Below are 15996 nucleotides of genomic sequence, written 5' to 3'. Positions count from 1 at the left end.
GTTTAGTGCTGAAAACACAAATCAAAGTCATTCAAAGTCAGGTACACAGTGGACTTCTTCTTTTGCAATTTTTTTTTTTTTTTCCTGCACTGATCATTAAGAAGTGTTTTACCAATTTGTCACAGCCAAGGTAACTTTTTATTAGGTGTCATGTGGTACAGCAATCATTCAGTAAGCTCCCCATGAACTATACCAGACATTTTTATTGTCAAAGTTGCCCTACTTTGAAACAGTTTGGATGCCACTTTACATCCTGTCAACTCCGGACAATAGCAAGCACTTAAACAAGGATTAAAAAGAGACTGGGTGTTTTTGTGTCATATCACAACAGTTTGAAAGCAGCAAGCTATTCAACACTTTCAAAGTCAGACTTGTCTTTCAGTAAATAGCAGGAATAACCAAAGTGAAGACATGAGAAACACAAATTAAACTGTATTTTATGTCATACTGCACAATGTCAGAAAACATGAAAAACTGACATCTTTAATGAAGCTTCAATCTGTGTCTGGGACTGTCCCACAAATTTTAAGACAAGTGAAATGTCAGTTCCCATTTTTTTAACTCCAAAAATGAATCTGGTGGGAAATGAGATTGTCCATACAAAATGTGAATGAGGCCTCTTTTTCACTGGTTATGTATGTGTGGTGTAAGTACAGGAAGAATTCATTTTACAATTTTGATGATTTCAGCAGCAGACATGGATGTGTAACCTATTTTTAAACTGTTTTAAAAAGGCCTGACACGATGTAGTCGGTTGCATCTCCGTCAAGGAGACCTGTTCCGTTACTGTGAATGAACCAGCAGGGAACGTTTTCGCCATTCTTCACTTCCCTCCTGAAGTCTTTCTGCCAGCCTCTGGGGACCGAGAGACACATTTCATGTAGACCAGATGAGATTTTAAGTGCACCTCGTGTACAAAGCAACAACCTTTTGCACAATTAAGACACACATTACGTGCAGACTCTTCCACACTGAGATGGGACATAATCATCTGAGGGAGTTAGTGTACCTGGTCACATTGAGCTCCCGTCCTCTCACAAACATGGTGGCGTCTGGTTTCTCTGGGACTTCTCCTGGACGCAAGTCTGTCACTTCATATTCAATCCCATGATAGAACTGACCTGGAGGAAGACCCACCATTTAAATGAAGTATCATTACAAATTGTTATGATTTTAAGGACAGTATGTTTCCACTTAAGACAATTGCCAAGTGGAGTAAAATAATTTCAGCTTTACTATATTATATAGTGTTATTATTATGTTATTATAATGTGAAGTCAGAAAGATTCAAGTCAGCACTTTGTGGTGAATCAAAATGTTTAGAGACTGTTGCAAACAAAGGGAACACAGCACAGTAAAAAGCAGAGAGCAGAGGGAAGTAATAACCTTTGTAAGTAAATATTCCAAGCTCTGTCGCTTGATCGATATCAGCAGTTACACTCTTTTTCACGACTTGAGCAGAGTGCACATCAAAGTTTGTGTCAAACTTAGGAAATTGGGCAACAAAGACCCTTGAAATGCTTCAAAAAGAATACTGCAGTGAAGCACTGGACCTGGAATTGTTTTGAGTAATATTCACAACCTTAAGAAGGTGCATCAGGTAACCAAGTTGGTTTTCTTTAACATTTGCAGAGTTGTACACCGTGAATTCGTCCCTCAGCGTCAAACTGTAAACGACAAGTTCAATTATGACGTTCTAAGGCGTGCGAGGGAAAACATTTGACGCAAACGAGCTAATCTGTGGTGCGATGGCACTTTGGTTCTCCTCCATAACAAACCTCCCGCTCACCACAACCCAATTGTCGCTCACCATTTCCCCTACTTGCTGGATTTGGCTCTCAGCAACTTCTTTCTGTTTCCCACAAATATGACACAAAATTGTATGTGTGCTCTCTGCTCAAGTTTGAGGTCCATGGTGATATCGCAAATCCACACATGCCAGAGGTCACAAAAATGTGTGTAACAGAACGCCTAACGTTGATCAAGCCACAAAGATTTTAAGACTTACTCAAGACAGTTATAGCTTGCCCCTGCTCCATTCACATCACTGTGCTGCACTCTTGTTTTGTGCGCAACAGGAACAATCTCGCAATTTTTTTGATCATAACTCGTACTGTATAAATAAAGATGATTAATGCTTAAAATGTGATTTTGATTTAGTCACTACTACATACTAAAAATGCTGAAACCCATCACAAAGAACATTTCACTTTAAGAAAATGTGAAACAAATCAATAATTAGAGAGACAACTGGAATGCTGTGTTGTACCTAGCAGGCCGTGAACAGAGGGGGACAGGAGGTGGCTGTCCAGGGTGTAGAAACCCAAGTAGTCCCGGTGATACGGGTGCTTCTTCCACACTTTGTGCAGCAGGATCACAAACTTAACGGAATCTTTTAGAGTCACTGTCAGGCTGCGATCCTTCATCACGGAAAGATCCACACTGTATAAGAGAAAGAGGGGAAGTAATATGATAATCGTTCACCTCGAACTGGTACTTACATGTCATGTTACTCATTCCGAGCAATATCTTCTTTTGCTGAAAGATAAAATTGTAACAATGGGAACACTCACTTGGTTCCTTTCAGACCGGCTGTATCAGACCACAGCAGCTTCACCCGTTTGTTGTCCTGGAACACGGAGATATCCTGAGTGCTCACCTCCAGTCTAACCCCCAGATTCTGGTGGACGATGCCAAAACGCCAAAAATAGGTGTTAATTTTCCCGCTGGGAGGAATCTTCTTGTCTCCAATGATCTGCCCATTGACCACAATACCTAAAGAGACAGTGAGGTTCACTTACAAGATACAATTTTCTGGCACATCCTGTAAGTATACACTGTAAATGACGTGTCCAGTGAGGGAAAAAAACAACATGATAATTTTATCTTTTAAGTAAGAAAGTCATGCCAATCGGGCCTCAGTCAAGGCTGACCTGATTGTGGGTCTTTGACCAGATTGAAAATGGTTCCTGGTATGTTGTTGATGTTGAAGCACAGAGCATCGTCTCTGTCAGGAAGCTCGATCATGAAATGAGGATCTCCATCCACTGCAGGTGAACAAGAGAATGATAATAGTAATAAATAAAGTTAATAAGACCCCTATTGACTAAACATCTACGTAGCAACTTAGGCGCAAGCATTGAACTAAATGTTAGCAGGCTATCACATTCACAATGACAATGTTAATATGCTGACGTTTATCTTTTACATCATTTTTTTGGGCACTAAACACAAAGTACAGCTGAAGTTAATGGGAATGTCCATAGTTTTACAGGTGCTTTATTTATGTTGAGATATTTCACTGTACAGGTATCAACCTAGTGGTGGCGCTGAATGAAAAGTTAGGAGATCATTGGGACTCTTCCTCTGAGGACCATGAATGTTGGTAGAAGATGTGTTGTTGTGATGGATTGACAAAACAGCTGAGCTGTGCAGTGTTGCTAAAATGTACTTACCAAAATATGTGGGTGAATGCTGGTAAGCAGTTTTTACCGTCGAAACCCCTCTAAATTGATGTACTATAAACAGGAACAATAAGATCATGGTATCAAGCAACACAGCAATTGGACTAATTTAAGAAATGTTTTCTGTACTAAGAAATGTGGTTAAAAATAAAATGGCTGCCTTACCCATTTTTTCTGCCTGTTGTCTTTGCACTGTCAAATAACAGATGGATAGAACAACTTGTTACATTTAACAGTTTTCAACTAGACTCCACTCTACTGTTATACTTAAGTAAAGGGAAGTAATGTGCTGAAAATGTGTATTTAAAAGCGAGTTCTGTTCGTGAATGTCTTACATTACATTTTACTTTGCATTGAAAAGCTTGACTGCCAAAACCACATTTTAAACATTTTAAACATTTTAACATTTTAAATCTTCTCCTTCCCTATGTTCTGTCCATTATCAATGTTTGAAGCGCTGATACATTGGAACTTCTACATTTTACTCTTTAGTGTGTATGGCTTTTTTTTTATGACCTTCTCCACATCAGGTTTTCTGGGTGATTCAAATTTACTTTGATTAATTGTTTTCCCTCGGGATCACTACGAGATGCTCACCTGCTCCTATTCTCACCTGACTGCTTTTATCTTCTTTTTTCTGTCTGTGGCAACATTAAACTTACAATAATAATGGTCTGGCTCCAAATAGGGACCAAAAGAACACATGTCAGACGATGACATAGCAGAGCTTCGAAAGTCAAATCTTACCCAACCAGAACTAACAATAGGCTGGGAGCAGATAGCTAAAGCTAGCGCCACTGCTAGCAGAGAAAAGCCTGGTGAAGTAATGTTTGCATCAGAAAAACACCTGCAGTTTAACCCCAGAACACACAAAACAAAAGTATTAAGGATCATTAAAACATAATAAATCCAATATGCCAATATCACATTTCCTTATTTCCTCTGTTTTCACCGGTGCCTAGTTGTAATGCTTTACTGCCTTCAGAAGGTGGCAGTAATTCACCTAAAAGCTGTCTGCCAGCTGCCAGCTGCCATGAGACAAGGTAAAAAAGAATAAGTTGTTACCGGGCTCCGGAGGTCAGTTAACACTGTGTAACGCTATGAGATTAGATGGCACAGTGTGAACAGGAGAAATACGCAAAGCAGTAAAAAAGTTCTATGTAGAACTTATTAAAAAAAAAAAGGAAGATAAGGTGCAGTCCAAACTCTGCAGGTAAATAATAGTCAATTAATAGTAAATTAGTTCCCGAGCAATTATTGAATAGTATTTTGCTTGAAATCTCCAGCCCTTGTATGTATGTAAACATCTTATTCAATAGGAATAACAGTTTTGTTTGTCTTCCAAAAAATTTATAAGATTTGCTGAATTCATGCTGCAATTAAATATTGAATCAGATACTGCACAAGAATTTGTAACTGTTTCTTGTGACCTCGCGAGTTCATAAGATAAAACAGCTGTGGTCACCACAGGTCGGCTGAATGTTGAGACTTCCCGCATCCGTTTCCGAATAAAAACTTGGATTTCAAATTAGAAGTCATCTAGCATTTCGCCAGATCCACTATATCCTAGGTTTTGACCTTGTCTTGTTACTCAAGCAATTTAAATGGTTGTCCCTTTGATTAAATACATTTATATTGTGAACATTAACAATATCCTAGTATCTTTTGTTCACGGTAGAAATAAGGATTTTCTGATGGTGGCTGTTAGACAAACAAACATGAAGCCCTTATTTTTTCCACTTCAAGCACCGTCCGTTACCCTCAGTAAGCTTGTCAGCGATGAGAGGGCTGTCTGGTCCGTCCTCAGTTTCAGGCTTGGTGACCACCATGGAGGTGAGAGGGGTGACAAAGCTGTACTGCAGGGCCATGTCCAGGGCCTTGGCTGTGGCATTAACTTTCTCATCTGGGGTGCCACTCTTGCTGCAGGAAAGAAAACGTATTTGTTTCCACATATGAAATCCACAATGGAAAAAAAACTATAGTTGACTATTACAACATTGACATAGGCCCTTTATCAATGGCCAACAAGTATCATTAATGAGATAATTATCATAAATATAACAGACTAATTTCACTTAGGCGCAATAAGTCAGACTTACCTCTTTTCCAGTAACTCTTGGATGGAGACGTAGGCCCACAGACGCTCAGTGAAACCTCCAAAGATATACTCCTCATCTGGGTACATCATGTCCCAGTCCACAGCACTGGCCTGGCCCTGCACCTTGAAGTCGTCTTCAAACTGCAGGGGGAAGAAAGACAGAAGAAAAGATAAACACAAATAGGTCTTCTCTTTACCTCAACATTATGTATTTGTGCCTTCTCCTCACCCCCTGGCCAAACACTTCCACCAGGAATTGGTCCATGTTGCTGTCCATCAGCTGACCGGCTACCACAATCTCTGAGCCATTAAACAGCTGGCTGAAGTGGCTGGTGGTCAGGAAGTCCACTGCATTGTCAGGATAACGCAGGTCCACCTCTGAAAGCAGAGGGCTGGATACTTCCTCATAGAAACCCTGGAATAAATCCATACAGGTTGTATTATTAATTCAATCGTGATTACAAAATTGTAGAGAAATCTAACATAGCTGCTGTCATTTCAATTAAAATGTACAAAAATACAAAATCGAGCAATAGCCTTAACCCTCCACCTGGAGCTGAAGTGTTGCATCTGAAGCTTCATAGATCCTGCGGGCCAGCCCCTTGTTTTGTTTGCTCATCACGTCCAAGAAGGAGTACTCCACATCATTGCCAAATCCAAGACAGAACAGAGACATATTTCCCCCCATAGCAGTACGCACATTCTGCTGGATGGTTGAGATGCCAGACACACCTTCAGATGCACAGGTACAACACACAAAAATTTAATACTAAATAAGTACATTGGTCAAATGTGCACTCCATGCTCCAATATGTACACACTGTGTATGCTTACCACTATTTGGCATTCCATCAGTCAGTAAAATAACCATGTCAACGCTTCTCTCTGGGAGAGTATTGGATCGTCTGTCTCGGATCAGCATGTCTACACCTCTCAACACTGCACTATTGATATCGGTAGCTAGAAGGAAAACACACAGCCAATTATAAAACGTATCGACAATCATCAAATACTGCTATTTTGTTACAGGCTACTGGCATCTCACAGATATGCCCAAGGTGCTTCAGGGATAGGCACCAAAAACCCTGTGGTCAGGTTTGGGAAAAGATCACAGTTTGGGTTCCAATAACAGATTTTACGTAAGTTAAATACATTACATTATGTAAGTAACTTACTTGTGTTACTTAAAGAAATGCAGGTTACTTAAAGAAATGCAGGTCAAATGCAGGTCAAATTTGCTTTCTCACAAACACGAACACCGGCCTCCAGGATGAATGGCCTGTGTTTATTTCATCCAACCACATCCCAATGCAGATTGGGTCACTACTTCAACCCAGGTGGTCAGAGTACAAAAGTGCACCTTGTGCACATCTCTCTGACACTCTCAATGAAAACGGGCCAGTATAGGAGTGTATTTCTTTCATTTAAGTAGTAAGCATATCATTTGTCACTTTTCTATTAACCTCCGCTTTCTCTTATTCCGCTGACGTAGACCATGGCTTCAGCCACATTTTCCTTGGTTGCTCTGGTAAGTGACGTCTTCCAGACACCGACTGCGTCATCAAACTTGATAAGGGCAAAGTGGTCTTCTTCGTCGAGCTCTTTGAGAATGGCCAGCAACGCTTCTCGTGTCTACAAAAAAATCAGAGGTCAAAATATGGGCATGTGAGCATTGCTATACTAGAAGCGCAACAACATTTGGAACAATCTCTCACTTGTTGCATCTTTCTTCCTCCCATTGATCCACTCCTGTCAACTACAAACACCACGTTCTTTGGGACTCTGGACAGGTCAGAGGGAGCAAAGAAGTGCACAAAGTATCCATTCACAATCTGAAAAGAATCACAGAGCAGTGTGATACATGGAAGAGAAAAGTGTGAGGATTTTTTTTTTCCCAAACTAAAATGTACATGAAGGTGATTCTGAGTTCAGTCTTTATTGACAGCTGACCTGAATGTCCCCGAGGCTTTTCTCTCGGTTCACGTCATACTTGATTATAAAATCTCCATCAATAAGTGTTCCATCACAACCTGGACACTTCCTCTGCTGCTCCACAGTTGGTGAGAAAGAGATGTGTGCCTGAAACGTGGATAAGTACGTTGCATAATGATGAATAATTTTGATTATCATGCAGAGCAGGAAGAGAGACCAAGATCATTTTGAAAGAGTTAACTCTTCAAGACAATAATCAGAAACAAGCTCTTAAAAGGCCAGTTGTATCTGTACCTTTTTGTCTGTGACAGTTTTCTCCACCAGAGGGAGCAGCTCATTAGAGAGGAAGGTTGCATGGGCATCAACGTAAGAAAGACCCTGGGGCTCATAGATGTTTGTCACAATCTGTGTCCACACAGACAAACACAAAGAGAGAAATTAATTTTAAAGTAAAGCATTCATTTAGGATGTCTGAAATCACCCTGGGCCAGGGTTTCATCACTGCTATGGATTCACCTGAAACTCCTGGACCAGTGTTTTGGGTTTAACTCGAGTCAAAATCTCATATTGGCCCAGTTTCCTCTGAAGGAGCTCCTCGTGGGTCAAGATGAAAGTCACATTGCTTTCTCCTGCAATATTGACAGACACTGAAAACTTTTCCATCTTTCTTCCAGACGCTCTGTAATAAAAGGAATAAATGAACAATTTAAGATCTTTACAATATAAGTCCACATGCTTTGATCGTATTTTTATGCCAGAAATACTGGCTTTATGTAATTTTAATGTGGACCGACTCACTTGACCAGTCCAGCAGTCTGTCCAGAGGAAACAGCCTTCTCATACTGTTGCTTAGCTTTCTCTTTCTCCTTCACCTCTCCAACATACACCTGACCCTCAATTTCCCTGAGACACACAGATAGAGAAGAACATGAGGCGACTTAAGGAATGTAAATCAGCTGTATCGTGTCGGGAAAATAGCTTTAGATTGTGAAAGGAAGCAGGGATAAACACTAGTCGTGATGCAGGTAAGAGTGAGGACAGAATGAAAACTAGAGAGAGAGAAAACTGGCTGACATGCTGAAGTTTGTGATGAAGGCAGTCTTGGGTAACTCCATTTCAAAAAAGATTTCCTGGGATATGTTTGCTTTGTTCAAAGCCGTGGAGGTCACGACGGTGTGGGCAAAACGAGACGTCACAGTGCATTGCACTGTCACACTTTGCACCTCCACCTGAGACAGAAAGACAGGGAGGAAAAGACAGAAAGATTTACACACAGATGACAACGGAAAGCACTTGCAAGCACTTAAAGGAAAGATTTACAGTTTTTCAAGTCCATCTTGAAACACCAGTCAGGTGTCCAGTAAAACAGTTTTTTTTCTTCCTGCAGTCATCCCTCCCGTTTATACTGTATATTACAGAACCAGTATGTAGAATCTATGTAGATCTATGTTGCAACATCATGTTTCTACAGTAGCCCAGACAGGACAAACCAAACAGTGGCTCTAGTGAAGCCCTTTCATGGCCTCCGTAGATTCTCTTCCACACTTGGAAAGGGAGGGTAAAGCGAAGGGTGTTCAATTGGCTGCAATCTGCAACCTCACCACTAGATGACATAAAACTCCATGCAGTGCTCACATAAAGGGGCAGGTCCCCTGTTTCTCTTGGTCTGAACTCCATTTGCCTTTCATAATAACCGGGGACACATGATAAGGTCTTCTCCGGCAGTAAGAACAGCAAATCCTAACCAGTAGACGACCAGCAACACCTGAGCTGCGCGTGTGTTCATGTTGTCTGATGTACAGAAAAAAACCTGACTGCTGTTATAAGACAGATTTCAAAATTGTGACATGATCTTTTGACATAGTTATTTTCTACAGTGAATTACTGTAGAAACTTGAGAATTTTAAATTGAATCTCTTTTGCTGCTGTTCTGAGAGGTGCCAACAAAAACAAAAAAAACAGCTTGAAAACACCCCATCAGTCAGTTAGGTTTTTCTTTATCAATCTTTTACTGATTGACTGGTTCCAGAGGATATTAGTGAAGGACTGAAACAGCTTGACCAGATTTACTGAAAAATTTTCAAACATTACTGGGGTCAAATGGATGGATCTTTTTGAGACCAACAAATCATAAGGAAATCAGTTCATATATCGAACCGTGTCTAAATTTAAATCTGTTGATCTGGGTGGTGAGGTGCAATTGTCCTCACAAGATAAAGTTGTATTGACCGGAATATTTCTCATCATCATTATCACCAGAGATACAAGCAGATTCTTTTCTTACCGTGGCCTCATTTGTACTTCTTTTCTGTAACAAACAAATGACAAAAAAGAAAATAACATGTTCAGATTTTGAACATTTTAATTTAATACAGCACAAAACTATTAGTTTCAGCTGCGACTGTTTGCTTTATGTTCTCAGTGGATGAATGCACCTCTTGAAAAATAGTGTTATTTATTTCATGTTGAAGTTTAAGTAATGTAATTATGACTCAATACAGATGTTGACCAACGACCAAAACTAACAAGACGCTTTCACCAACATGAAGAGAGTGTTTGTCTGTGAAAAGTTTCTGCTGAGTACCTGCAGTGATCTGGCAGCCCTTCTCGCCTCCTGAAATACAAATACAGAGAAATGACCGACACGGCGCTAAGATGTTACAGGGAAAAGAAAATATTGGGATAACATAAACTAGCTTGCAAGAAAATCTTTCAATTCTATATCAATTGTACTTAACTTATTATTATGATACTAAAAATCTGTGGCATTTAAGTTGCAAATGAGAGCACATTGTGTGTTAGGGAGGTTTTTAATAAGGATAAATCAGGAAAATTATATTTCAACAATACAACAATGTGATTTTAAAAGGAGTTACCTGTGGCGCTTCATCGTTCCGGGAGATGACCAGAGCCCCCGAAGCCGAGCTGGACAGCCAGAGGCAGGCGCAGCCCCACAGCAGCAGCAGTCGAACACCTGACAGTCCAGACATGACCAAACTTCCACTGAACACTTGCTGACTTCACTGCAGGGAAAAAAGCTCTCTGCCTTGAGGGAGGGACCGACTGTGTGTGTGTGTGTGTGTGTGTGTGTGTGTGTGTGTGTGTGTTGATTTAAGACTATTGACCACAGACCTGAGCTCAAAGTGTAGGAGGCTGTGAGGTACAAACATAGTACTTGTAAAGCTCAACGAGAATATCTGCAAGTGTGTCAATGTTTGTCGCACTGAAAAAACACTTATTTAGACATTTGGTATAATGAGAGTGAAAATGACACCCAGAGCCTGAAATATAATTAAAGATATCATAGAGGCACCAATTAGTAACATGTCATTTAGAGTATGAGGTCATTCATAATACAAACACAGTGAATTCTGTAAAACAGTCAGCTCATATTACAACCATATTTGTGTTTGTTTGACACTATTTTTAATAAACAGGGTAAATGTAGGGTGGTTCGAATAGGTATGAGGCCAATATTAAAATGTGTAGCTGTTGTAGTTGATTCATGTAATGTACTTGGGAGCAAAAGATGGACTACAGTAAGGAAATCCAATGTTCTTCTATATTTATCTTAAGTTAAATTATCAATCTTTGCAAATGATCAGTGTCTTATCAATACATTAGTGCATGAATACGCACAGAAAAGATGACCAGACTCAACATCTACACAAACACAATCTAAAATTCACTGGATTTTTAACCTAACTGAATATTTGTTGTTGTCATTTGGAATGTTTTTTTCTCTAAACTGGGCCGTACTTTGAACTTGATTCAGTGAGTTATCTTCATCATCTGGCACGGTCTTTCTTCATTCTTTTTTTCCTGTTAGGTTCAGAACTATAACATAGCGCTGATAGCATAAGAATCAAACCCACAGTCAGACAAACACAAGGCTTGGACCCAAATCTGAGTTTTACTTGCAGCAAGGGAAGTCCGTGCAGGGTCTTAGAGTTGTAAGCTCTTCACCTGGCATCAGCCAACTCCGAATCAGACTTCCCTCTTTGCTCCTTTTATTGTATGTAGTAGTTACAAAACATCACGTGATTACATTACTATAGATAAGATCACATGTTGTGTACCGTGAGTGTATAGGGGTTCAATGCCCTTTGCACCCTATATGAGTATGTTTGCTTTTAATCAATGTGTGTGCTAAACTAGATGAGCCAGTTCCTTTGTTGCAAGAGAGGAACTCGTGTTTTGTGTATGTAGTAGTGACCTTTCAACTACAGTTATCTACATAGACTAACGGAAACTTTTCACACATAACAGTAACTTAATTTACACACTGACAATGAGTTACTATTTTTCCTAACATTTCCCCGTTTTTCACTATACTGAGACCAATAAATACTGAAATAGCAAAGGCTTAAAATTACATTTTAATAAGACAATTCGCACTTACATACACTGTCATGATTAATTCTCACATGACTGCTTTTTATGTTCTGTGACAGATTTGTTGTACACATGAAGACAATCAGAAACTATGTGCCTCTATGCTATTATTGTTCATGCAGATATACACGAGCTCGTGTATGTTGATTGTTATGACTGTATTGTTGAAAGACAGGTCCTTAAGTAGACCAGTATATTTGATGAGGTTGCTCCTCACAATTACTGTTTACGTACATCTGACAAGTTACCAGAGTTAATTTAAAGCTCTAAATATAGTCCATAGAGTATAACACCGCCTCTACTACCAGTAAATAAAGGAACATTACATTTCAACACACGGGAAAGGATTTATATAAATAAGTAATGTAAAAAAAAAGAATACATAGCAGTCATATCAAAATATGCTACTAGTACAAAGTAATATAAAGGGGTTAGCCCTTTATCTCTCTGAAGTTACACAAATGTTTGGTTTAAAAATGAAAAAAAAAAAAAAAAAAAACACACACACTTTGCAGTCCACATTATAAAAGCCACTGACTCTGAAACACAAACGCTTTCAATTCCTTCTGTGCCATTTGTTTTATGTTGCTGAGTGTCTACTTGCTGAACACACTGGCGCCAGGAGCTTTGGCAGCACCGGGCTGGTGCAGGGCCGTCTCTGTTCCCATCTTCACGCCGCTGAACACGGACGGAGCCACTTTGCCCATACGCTCTGGACACAGAAAGAGACATAAATATTGTCAGGAAAACATATGCTTGTACCACGTGACTACTCCTCCTCAAACAGAAATTACACGTGGGTCTTTGAGGGAAGTATGTGAAAAAGAAAAGTGTCAGTTTCTGTCTCATTTCATTCAGTTTCCAGAAGTAGAATGGGAGGCAGAGCCTTCAGTTTTCAGGCTCCTCTCCTGTGGAACCAAACAGCTCCCAGTTTGTGTTCGAGGGGCAGAAACCCTCTCTAGCTTTAAGATTAGACTCAAAATGTTCCTTTTTGATAAAGCCTATAGTTAGGGCTGGCTCGGGTAGACCTGAACCAACCCTTAGTTATGCTGTTATAGGCCGACGCTGCTGGGGGACCTCGTTACATGCTGAGCTTCTTTTCTTTCCTCCTTCTGTTTAACTGACTCATACCTCACCATCTTTTTCTCTCCCATAGTTTCTTCTTATTATCTGTTGTCTCCGTTCAGTTCCTTCGCTCGTGTAGTTTCTGTTCTTTCTTTTGCAGATGTCCCGTCATGGAGCTGCATGTCTCTGTCCTGCGCTTGTCGTCTCCATCAACAGTTCTTCTCTTATATCTCTATGCTGTCCTTTTCTCTCTCTGCTCTCCTCTCACCCTAACCGGTGGAGGCAGATGGCCGCCCACCTCTGAGCCTGGTTCTGTCGGAGGTTTCTTCCTGTTAAGAGGGAGTTTTTCTTCCCTCTGTTGGAGGTTTTTCTCCCTTAAAGAGGAGTTTTTTTTTCTTCCCCTCCTAGCTTATGTGGGAATTGTTGAATTGTTGGGTTTCTCTGTATAATATTGTAAAGCCTTGCTGTAAGGACTTTAATGTGTTAAGTGCCATGAAATAACGTGTTGTGATTTGGTGCTATATAAATAAAGTTGAATTGAATTGAGTTGAATTGAATTGAATTGAATTGAATCTTTCAGCAACTCTACTTCAATATTCATTCAACTGTTGGATTTCCAATGAAGATCAAACTATTTTTAGAGCAACGTAACTCATTATCGCGTTATCTCATACCGTTTCAAGGTAATTAGAATTCAGTTCAAAGCTAATAAACTCAGTTTCTAATGATGCTATTCAGACTCAGTTGTTAACGCAAATACTCCAGTTAAACAATGCAGATTCAATTTTCAGTTTCTCCTCCCTGCGTAAACACGTGGGGTGAATCCTCATCTGGCTGCTAGACGCGACATCATCGCTCTCTGCTCTCCACAGGAGGCTTCACAAACTCAAATTTGAATGTGTTTGAACAACCAACACCTCGACAGACACTATTGGTCTGTTATCAGACATGTCTAACGAAAAAGCAGACTCTGTGTAGTTTAGGGGTAGCTCCGAAACTGACGCAATTTGTGTTAGTTGTCCCTGGTGGTCTAGTGGTTAGGATTCGGCGCTCTCACCGCCGCGGCCCGGGTTCGATTCCCGGTCAGGGAACATCTTTTATCTTGTACCCATACAAAAGCAGTGCCACACTATAGAAATAATATAATTTAATTAATCTATAGGCCTATATATACATTTTTCCCTGATCATTTCCAACATGTATTTGTTTATTTAGCAGGATATTTAGGTCTACGGGCCAAGCAGTAATAAAACAAAAATCTCTATGGACAACAACCACATTTGTAAAGACAGGGAGGCAAAATGTCTTTACAGAGGGCAAACATCTGACATGGTATTGCGTCACTAGTCCTATGTTTCATTGTCAGAGGAAATAACATTAATAAAATAACTGACTCACCACACTCCACCATGACCTCATAGGTCTTACTTTTGACCTCGCCCTTCAGTCCCAGTTTACTGCGAGCCCCTTTCAGGTCCTCCTCCTTCATTGGCGGGCGCTTCTTCTTTTTTACCTCGCCCGGCTGGTGAAGAAAAGAAGGGTAAGTAATGAGTGTTAATGTCGCGTCTGCAGTCAAACATGGAAAAGTGTGTTACAATCATGTTATAATCAAAACAGCCTATAACATACCTGTGACATGGTTATTAAAGTTGGTGGAGTGGTTCCACAAGGTTCTTATTCTTGTAAGTGTTTGTCTTTGTCCCCCAGCAAAGCTGCCATTATATATAGTCCTGGTCCAGACCCAGTGAGTCAGTCAGACCCCCTACCACCATCGTCAGTGTGTATTATTAGGTGTGACGTGAGGGATGGTACAGCTGAAATGGGTCTTCCGTCTTTAATGAGAAGCTTACTGGCTGACAGCTGATAATGCAGAACACAACACAAGTGGCAGTCTGCCTCGGCCCTCCCCTGCTGACCCTGGCAGAGATATCCTCTTTTCAAAATGTTGGTGTGGGACCTGGCACTAAAAGGAAAATCAAGAGTGTCCACCACCCAGCAACACCTCCCTGCAGCTCCAGTGGCTGGGACTCTGCCTGCCCAGAGCAACAACTTAAGCCAGAGGGAATTCCTCTCTTGGTCTTATAAAAAGCTTTTCCAGACAGTTAACACATTAACCAAGAAAATAAGGGCTGGACTGAGAAGAGAGCGAGGAAAACTGCCCAACTGTCAGGTCCAGCTGTATTCAGGGCAAGATCTTCTATCTATTCTATGTAAGGTTTTTTTTTTGTTTTTGTTTACATGTAGCACTCATAACAGCAGCATCTGTTAAGGTGAATATAGTCCACTTTCGTAATACTTGAATTAAAGTGTTGAAGAAAGAATTCAAAATCTGGCAAACGAGCCGTCAGATAAATTATTCTGAATAATTTATTTGAATAAATCAATAAATATCATGCTATTTTCTTGGTATATTAGATTGTTTAAAATGTGTTTACATTTTGGATTCTCTGGATAACAAGGTACCTGAAACTAGTAAGCAAACAGTTAAGGCAATATAAGTTATAAAACTTGGCAAACTAACCTGAAAACGAGGTGTGAACTGTGTGATGGTGGACAAACTGACTCACTGTTTTGAAATGACATACGCAAGTGACTCAGTGAGGAACCAGATCTGAATGGCTACACTCTCGTTCAAGCAATTTTCTTGCACTGTGTCTAAATAAAATAGATGTTTGTGCAGATGCTTTTAACGCCTTTCCAACATCAGTGTCCGAGGAAGCTGTTTTTGCTGATGAATTTGTTTTTACTCATAAGAATGTGCTTGTTTCTTCCTCTCGCCCAGACAAAGTAGCAGTATCACACCCCGTAAGATCTGATCCCTCACTTGAGAAAACCGAGGGACCACCGTCGCCTCCGCGTGGGGATCCGGAAGGCTTTTATTGTCATAAGAAAGGTCACTTTTTTGCTGATTGTATGACTCTTAAGCGTAAACAACAAAGACCACCTCACACACAACCAAAAAGTGCGGGTCTGGTAAAGACTGTGTCGCTATCAGGTACTAAAGCTTCTAACGGTGGAAACACTGAACCTGATTCTGGAGGG

At 40.3% G+C, this 15996-nt stretch overlaps 2 protein-coding genes and 1 non-coding gene across 4 annotated transcripts in view; 1 reads left to right on the top strand and 2 right to left on the bottom strand.

Annotated features, from left to right (window-relative positions):
- Positions 1-106: 106 nt before the first annotated feature.
- Positions 107-10497, bottom strand: LOC138198591 (inter-alpha-trypsin inhibitor heavy chain H3-like). The gene is made up of 22 exons (XM_069150109.1): positions 10371-10497; positions 10079-10108; positions 9779-9802; positions 8569-8723; positions 8293-8397; positions 8011-8173; positions 7789-7899; positions 7513-7641; positions 7278-7394; positions 7026-7194; positions 6397-6522; positions 6113-6294; positions 5792-5977; positions 5564-5703; positions 5224-5384; positions 3630-3656; positions 3456-3518; positions 2934-3047; positions 2574-2775; positions 2270-2442; positions 1010-1121; positions 107-855 (listed from the first exon to the last, which is right to left on the bottom strand). Exons 1-22 carry the CDS (start codon positions 10482-10484, stop codon positions 717-719), a joined length of 2742 nt encoding a protein of 913 aa, XP_069006210.1. The 5' UTR covers positions 10485-10497; the 3' UTR covers positions 107-716.
- Positions 10498-11401: 904 nt separating this feature from the next.
- Positions 11402-15996, bottom strand: part of LOC138198445 (store-operated calcium entry regulator STIMATE-like) — a 19830-nt gene continuing 15235 nt past the window's right edge. The window contains exons 1-3 of one of the 2 annotated variants that reach the window (XM_069149909.1): positions 14584-14692; positions 14353-14476; positions 11856-12601 (exon numbers count right to left, since the gene is read on the bottom strand). In XM_069149909.1, coding sequence (XP_069006010.1) covers positions 12486-12601; positions 14353-14476; positions 14584-14592 — 249 coding nt within the window. In that variant the 5' untranslated portion in view covers positions 14593-14692 and the 3' untranslated portion in view covers positions 11856-12485. Of the gene's footprint in view, positions 12602-14352; positions 14477-14583; positions 14693-15996 lie in introns of those variants that run through there. The other variant, XM_069149985.1, reaches the window with a different exon arrangement.
- On the top strand, positions 13974-14045 carry trnae-cuc (transfer RNA glutamic acid (anticodon CUC)). Its single transcript has one exon. It is a non-coding gene; the product is annotated as a tRNA-Glu (tRNA).

The sequence above is a fragment of the Embiotoca jacksoni genome, unplaced genomic scaffold, assembly GCF_022577435.1.
Source record: "Embiotoca jacksoni isolate LCO1_2020_lvr unplaced genomic scaffold, fEmbJac1.0.p SCAF_1, whole genome shotgun sequence".
Lineage (NCBI taxonomy): Eukaryota > Metazoa > Chordata > Actinopteri > Embiotocidae > Embiotoca > Embiotoca jacksoni.
Note: the sequence above shows the minus strand (reverse complement) of the source record. Positions and strands in the feature narration are given on the sequence as shown.

Excerpts from the sequence above, each read along its gene's own strand:
- LOC138198591 (XM_069150109.1), bottom strand. The coding sequence starts at position 10,484 with ATGTCTGGACTGTCAGGTGTTCGACTGCTGCTGCTGTGGGGCTGCGCC. Across the intron at positions 5,704-5,791 it reads TGGAAGTGTTTGGCCAGGGG|TTTGAAGACGACTTCAAGGT; the intron begins GTGAGGAGAAGG and ends TTCCCCCTGCAG. Across the intron at positions 1,122-2,269 it reads CTCTGTTCACGGCCTGCTAG|GTCAGTTCTATCATGGGATT; the intron begins GTACAACACAGC and ends GTCTTCCTCCAG.